General features: G+C 39.9%; 1 protein-coding gene across 2 annotated transcripts in view; it reads right to left on the bottom strand.

The window, feature by feature from the left end:
* The window catches only part of LOC138049462 (UDP-glucuronosyltransferase 1-2-like), a 10,890-nt gene extending 4,308 nt beyond the window's left edge, over positions 1-6,582 (bottom strand). The window contains exons 1-5 of one of the 2 annotated variants that reach the window (XM_068895746.1): positions 6,520-6,582; positions 3,429-4,035; positions 2,509-2,715; positions 824-1,112; positions 1-145 (exon numbers count right to left, since the gene is read on the bottom strand). The exon at positions 1-145 is cut by the window's left edge and continues 4,308 nt beyond it. In XM_068895746.1, coding sequence (XP_068751847.1) covers positions 1-145; positions 824-1,112; positions 2,509-2,715; positions 3,429-4,029 — 1,242 coding nt within the window. In that variant the 5' untranslated portion in view covers positions 4,030-4,035; positions 6,520-6,582. The other variant, XM_068895745.1, reaches the window with a different exon arrangement.
* Between the last annotated feature and the right edge of the window lie 918 nt (positions 6,583-7,500).

Raw genomic sequence — 7,500 nt, 5'->3', positions numbered from 1 at the left:
CCAATGGATGTTATACACCTGAGCTCTCAGATGCCGCGCGCCACCATATCTTAGGACATATTCAATCCAATCACCGGTTTCTTGAAGTGGAGTACGTCGACGGTCCTTCATTAGACGGGAGATTTTCATCACTTTCTCTTTGAAACTGCAAGGAAAAAATCGTAACGTCACAAGGCTCGGTTTTTCAAGTCGAGTGCGTCGTTGCGGTGGTAACAAAAAAAAACGAGACCAACGGGTTTTCCCACGCTTGACACAGGCTATCTGTGATTGGTTTATTTGATTGTCTTCGTCGGCTGCGATTGGATAAAGCAGTTGGTCAATCAAGTTCAACGTTTGGTTTTATCAACGGAGTTGATAATGTAAATTGACCACAGTACAGAGATTCTAAAAGCTCAGTAACGTTTCGAGCGTTAGCCCTTCGCTCTCACGAAGGGCCAACGCTTGAAACGTCAGCTTTTAGGATCTTTGTACGGTGGTCAATTTACATTATCAACTCCGTTGATAAAACCAAATTTTTGTATATTATTTCCCCACCAACGCGGCACCACAGTTTCTTTAGAAACTACCCCCTTTATTCAAGTTAAACGTTGTCATTTTTTAAAACCTCTCCAGCCATAACTTGAGCTAATCACTACGCTTACGTAGGCACATCGTTTGGATCCTTTCGAATAAAAACAACAAAAAACAAATAACACTTTATTAAGAGATTACCATTTACATGGAGTCATTCAAGAAAAGAATCGTTTTGTTGCTGTTGAAATCTTGATAAAAGAGATAAAAGCAGTTCTAACTTAAAATGATCTTGACAGAAAAATAGAAATACCTTGGTTTTGCCACAACATTGTGAATAGCCTCATACACTTCCTGGGCATCAGTGTTTCGATAATCCACAGTCACACCAAATCCATAGTGCTCGGCTTTCTTGGCGTTTGCTGGCTGATCTCCAAATAAAGGAACAGCCACCACAGGAACCCCATGATAAGCAGATTCATAAAGACTGTTATGTCCCACATGCGAGACAAAAGCCCGGATGTTCTTATGAGCCAACAGGTCGCTTTGCGGTAACCAATCCACCACTTTTATGTTAGAAGAGAGGTTTGGAGGGATGTAGCCTGCAAAAGGCATCATTCGTAACGGCAAACTTACGAAAATAACACCTCAATAATAACCACTTTTATTTATTCAAGTCTCAAGCTAATATAGTCGAGCTCAAGAGCTCGATTGGGAGGATATTATATCAAATCATATCAAGTCAAATAAAAACAGGACGAGCACAACTCTGACTTTTTGATGAGAGGGGAAAACCGGAGCACACGAAAAAAAAACTTTCATGCAAAGAAGAGAACCAACAAACTCATCCATATATTATGATTATGCCGAGTCCGAACACACTTAACGAGAAAAACGGAAAAAGGAAGATTGGTGGAGAGGCAGTGCAAAAGAGACTACGAAGTATAAAATGAAATCAGGTACCTTCCTCGAAAAAAGTAATTTTTCATTTTTGCCTTATAACCATAAGTCCACTGTTTTGCCTATGGACCAGACTAGAAATCGGCTGCACAAGGGAGAGACTGTATATCAAATCAAATTAAGGCAGAACGAATTGAATGCTGGTTGTTGATAAGCGGGGAAAACAGTATGTTCCAAGAAAAACCTCAACAAACTGAACCCACTTACGACGCTGGGTTCTGCAATCGCACCCAAGACACGTATATGGAAGCAATGTGAAATGAGTTGATTTTGCAGCTGGGAACTGTACAGCCTGATGGACTTAAAAGACTAGCCGAAGACTCGCAACATATCAACGCAACATCTTGCAAAAGATATTTTCATGATGTTGCGACATGTGTTGAACGGGCTGGCCAAAACGCACGCAACATTTTCAACGCAACATGTTGCGCGCATGCCCTACTGCAACAATGTTGCGTGAACGTGGCCAAACGAGTACAACGTCATGCAACATCCAAAATATTGCACGAAAAATTTGACCGTTTTCAAATTTGATCCAACATAATGCAACATGTTGCAACACATCAACAGGGTGGCCAAACGTATGCAACATGTTGAGCCCAACAATGTTGCAAGATGTTGCGTTGAAATGTTGCGAGCCTTTGGCCAGGCCTTTAACATCAATGTCAACTTTATTTAAAAGTGACTTGACGCATGCGCACGCCACCATTCATCTGCGCGCTTCCTTCTGATTGTGTGTTTCAATGGTTTTCTTCACACAGAAGAAGTGTTCTACACCCGAAACGTCTGTCATTTTTTAAAAAACTACTGACACGTTTTGATATTTATTTTAAATCACTCTGCTTGTTTATTCACGTATATGGAAGCCTACTAGAAGACAAGTCTTCTTACCACTACGCCAGCCTTGCCTAAGATGATTTCGACAATTACCAAACCCAATATGCTCAAATTGAAGAAACAATCAAGGGATGTAATATGTCATTGAACAAATTAATGTTAAAATGATGTCAGCAAAGTTTCGCACCTAGGCTATATTACCTTGAAGTCTCCAGATGACCCGTAGATTCAGCTTTCCAAAGGCTGTAGCCAATAAATCGACAACGTTTTGGGAGAGTATAGAAGCCACATTGGAGCCAAAAGAGACAATGATAAAGCCATTGGTCCCTGGCGCGCTGACAAATTCTTCTAATTCAGCCGGAAGTGGTTTAGAGCCTCCTACATTGAGTGGTCCAACCATGATTTGGTCTGTTCATAAAAGGGAGAAAACTAAGTAAGAAAAAAAAACTCGATATAAAGATTCTGGAAACAGGCAAAAACGAGATCTTTGCAAAACTAGACTACTGCCTTTGTAATTACACCCGGAAATGGTTAAACTTTCAAGTCTTTTCGGATAAGGACTGTAAACCGGAGGTCCCGTCTCATAGCCCTTGTTGGAAATTAAATAGTATGGGACGTTAAAGAACCCACTCACTTCTCGAAAAGAGTAGGGGACGTTGGCCCCGGCGTTATGGTCTGACTTAATCTGGACGGGGGCATCTTTCACTTCCTAAAAATAAATTGTAAATTGCGTAACAAGCAGTGTGGCCACCAAAGTCCCCCACAAAAAGAATTATAAATTAGTTCTGAAAAGCCCCGAGAGGGACAGACTAATAACTTCACTTCACTTCACTTCACTTCACTTTACTTCAATTCACTACACTACACTACACTACACTACACTACACTGCATGAACTTTCAATTAATTATAGCGAGCTTTTTTTAAATCCCAGGATATAAGGCTTTTCAGGCAATTTACGTGCAGTCCCTCGTATTATGAAATTATAAGTAAGAAGTTCAAGGCCATGTTAACAGATCGGCTGTTGATTCACAATATGCTGACCAGTTAGTTTGACAACCCCCAACCTTACGCGAATTTTGAAAATCAAGTCCAAGAGCCTTCCCCTGTCGTCATTCATACCTGGTAGTAGAGGCTGTGGATATTCCATCGCAAAATCTGCTGTGATGATACACAGTTCTGCATCAGCAACGGCCTCTGGAAAGCTTCGTTCAGGCTTGATGTTGTACTTCGACTTCAGCGCATTCATCGGAATGCCAAATCCGAGATTAATAGCGACCATAAAACCAATATAGGCTCCTAAATTCACCACCCTTTCAAGGAATGACATCTTGTCAGTTAGTCCCGTAAGGAGTTGCGGGACATAAGAGACAGGCATAGGGATCATATGCATAAATCCCGCGGGCGAATTCGGAGTGATGGGTAGAATCTCAACTCTTGGAATATCATACTTTTCGCCTAACAACACAGCACAGAATGCAAGACCATCATTGACCAACAAATCAATATCTCTCAGATTATTGGTAACCTCTGTGCTGTTTAGGGAACCTTCACAAAAATTAGAAAACACTTCTGGAAAGAGAAAAAATGACTGTATCGGATGTCCCTCTAGTTGAAGTCGTAGCAATTTATCTTCCACGAATCCTTTCTTGTAAGGTACCTGGTAAACTGTATGTGGTACCTTTTCACCAGTTTTCACTTTCTGTGCAGAGGAAGTAATCATTACAACCTGAAATTAAAGTTGAATTAAAATTAATATCGGCAAATCAGGCAAACGTCGCTCCAATTGATAATCACGTTTTCATTGTCTAAAGAATCGATAAAGAAGTTTCCCTTAGCAATTCAGAAACTCTTGCTCCAGACGAATTAACTATCCGGATTTGGACGCTTATTTGAAGACGAACTTTCCAGGATATTACGGTAAGTCTAGACACACATAAGAACATACCTGCGGCTGATTCCTGAAAGGTGTAATAACACTATTCCAGGGATAAATATGCCTTATTCCAGCACATTTATCCCTGGAATAGAGTTGTTACACCGTTCAGGAACCGGTCCCTGGTCTCCGAGTTTATACCAGACTAACATGACAAAGGACTCGACCCCAGAGCTCTTCTCTTTCTTATCAATGTGAAATGTTTTATTATTTTATATTTTAAAAAATACAACCACACTTTTGAATTTTCGGAACATGTTTCGATGTTTCAAACATCGTCTTCAGCCATAGTGAGTGTAACATTAAAATTTTTACAAGATAATTCGTGTATATATATATATAACTATCGATACAATGATTCTTTGTAGATTAAATGTTCGTTACAAGTACGTAAAATTCAAACGAACCAACAATATTATAGAGAACACAACTGACATAACGGTAAAAGTTTAAAAGTGTAATGCTAAACTGACATGATCAACTTGTTTGTTGAGTTCGGGTTTCAACCGCTCAATTTGGAAGCTCTCCTTGATTTTGAGTTGATAGAAGGAAGTAGCATTATCAATAATTTTGAAGCAAGAAACATCACAATTATTGTGACAATTTTTAGAAAAACTAAGATGCTTGAAAATATGAGAATTTTTGTCCCGGAAAAGGTGCTCATTTACGCGTGTGTAGAAATGACAAAACAAACCCTCCTGTATTTTCATATTACTGGCACATCAGGTAGCTACCACTCATGTTGCTTTAAACGTTAAAAAACGGCATGACTTGATTGTGTTGTTTATTGCCAACGTGTTAGCCGAGCGAAGACGCGAGGCTGACGAGGTTGCAGGCTTAATTAATAGAGCTGACGGGCGAGAATGTTGAGCGTGCAGAAAAACATTGAGCGCTCCAGAGAGAAAATATGTAGATAAGGCGGCTTATCATGTGACTTCAAGAACCAATGAATCCATTTTGTAGTCCGCAGTCACTAATTTCTATTTTTACATCAATGTGTAAAAATTCGCTTTAGCAATCAACGCCCGGGGATCAACGGGTGAACTCGTAAACATAGACAAACACACTTCACACTGCTGACGCTGCAAAGCTTCGACTCGCGCGTGACACAGTAAATTGAACGAATTACTTTTGACTTAAGAGCACCAAGCCTCAGCAGCCTCGTACAATCAAATACGTGGAAAATGTTTCATCGCGCAAGTTACTTACAACTTTAAAAGGAACATGTAACACGCGCAATGTTGTTTCGCTTCACGTTGAATGTGGTGACGCGGCAGAAATTGCGTCAGTCTTGCGTCAACTTCCTGTCCCAAAGGAGTTATATAATGCCATAACTCAAAACAAAGGGTTGCTGTTAATCGGTTTAATTAAGTTGAAAATCTGAAGTGTGACTAAAACTAAGGCTGGCAGGAAAAAATAAAAGAAAAGACTTATTTGGGACCTTTATCGCGGCTTCATGAGCTCTTGCAAGATTAGCTTGTTCGCTTTCCTTGAGGATGTCAATAATTGGGTTCATACTAGCATAGTAAGTGGACCTTCTTGAGTACAGCGAAATATAACCAAGGTGCTCATCAAGTCAAAAAGTTGGTTTCAACATCGTATATATTGCCAAAATGCATTAAATTTTCACAGCACTTTTCTTTTCAAATTTTGAGGAGCTATGTAAACTTGCACAGTACGACCTCTAGACCTCTAATTTAATACATGTACCCAAGCACGACTTTTTTAAGTGCGTGACTAAGTCCCGACTTTAATGACACGATCCGAGAAAGTGAATCAAAATAGAAATGTTTGAGGCCCTTTTAGAAAGTTTAGGTCCTCCCTCGCAGCTGTTGCTAACTTTTATTACGGATAATATTTGTAATCTACTACCCTTCGGTGCGGTGGAGGAAAAAAGGACTGCACAAAAGATGCCAAAATATTATCATCCAACGAGTCACTTTACCTCGTGGCCACGTGAGGCCAATTCTTCAAGCACAAGTTTCGTGTTTAGATACTGTGACCCACCAATCATGTGAAATCCAGCGATCCGAGCTGCTAGAGCAGAGTTTGCAGCCAGTAACATCAAAGCCGAAAGCGCAAATGCCGCCATCTTAGCTGACTTATACGTCTACTTTGTTAACTAGGAAAACAACGCTTTCGGATCAAGTTGATAATGCTGAGTGTGTTTGATTTAGTTTGTTACGTAACTCGCTTGAACGGTTCAAAGATCACTTATCTGGTCTCTGAAGTAATTAATGTCCATAAAACAAAAGAACAAAGTGAACATAACAATACCTAATTAGCAAGGCCAGAAACCCATAAGGGTTGAAACGTGTAACGTGCGTTCACAGCTTCCGAATATTCAGTGCGAACTGATTGGTTGAGTGTTTCAGTGCTAAGTACCATATTTGGAAACCCCTCGCTCTTGTTCCAAATATGGTACTTAGAAAATTGAATATTCAGTCTTTGCGAGAAACGGGTCTCTCAATTAAATATTTCTCCGCAACATGGGCAGTGTAGAGCATGCGGCCCGTGAAGGAGGTCATACGTTTGGTTTATTCTCTGTATATAGTTTAACGGTGGTCAGTTAATTAATTTAATTTAATTTACACGAGCAATTTTTATGATAATTTTTATTTGCTCGTGTAGACGAAGAAATTTGGCCAATTTTTATGTGGCAAATGTATTTGCTGAAAAGCTGGCGTGTTTGCTTTTATGTGACAAATCAAAAATGTCACATACGAAAAATTGCTCGTGTAGATGACTCGTCACATTAAATGTGTTTCTGCTTTATCTCTGCTGTCCAAAGGCATTGCTGACCCACTTAACCGCGAATTGTCAACAATTATTTTGTTGTGCTATCTACACGATCGAATATATTGGTTACTCCCTACCGACGCATGCGCAGTACCAATAACCATATCATATAATGAATGAATTCGCTGTTCCCTTCATAGGTTTGGCAAAAAAATATTGTTTAAAAGATACGGCTGTATTCCAACGTTTGAGCAATTGTGCAAATATTTTGTTTTGTTACGGTTAAAAGACAGCCGCTGCTAAGACTTAATTCGTTCGAACGCTGCTGAGCGGGTTCAAAACTAAGCCGGGAATTCGTTTGAACGCGCGCAAAGCCTACAGCCATATTGACCGCTGATTGTGTTAAATGCATCAAAAATCTTAGCAACGAACGGTCAGAGGTAACAATCAGATATTGATAACATGTTAGGTCGGTTTTTGGTCGTTGAATTGCACCTATCAGTGGGGAAATGCAAAACT

The sequence above is a fragment of the Montipora capricornis genome, chromosome 5 (genome assembly GCF_036669925.1).
Source record: "Montipora capricornis isolate CH-2021 chromosome 5, ASM3666992v2, whole genome shotgun sequence".
Lineage (NCBI taxonomy): Eukaryota > Metazoa > Cnidaria > Anthozoa > Scleractinia > Acroporidae > Montipora > Montipora capricornis.
Note: the sequence above shows the minus strand (reverse complement) of the source record. Positions and strands in the feature narration are given on the sequence as shown.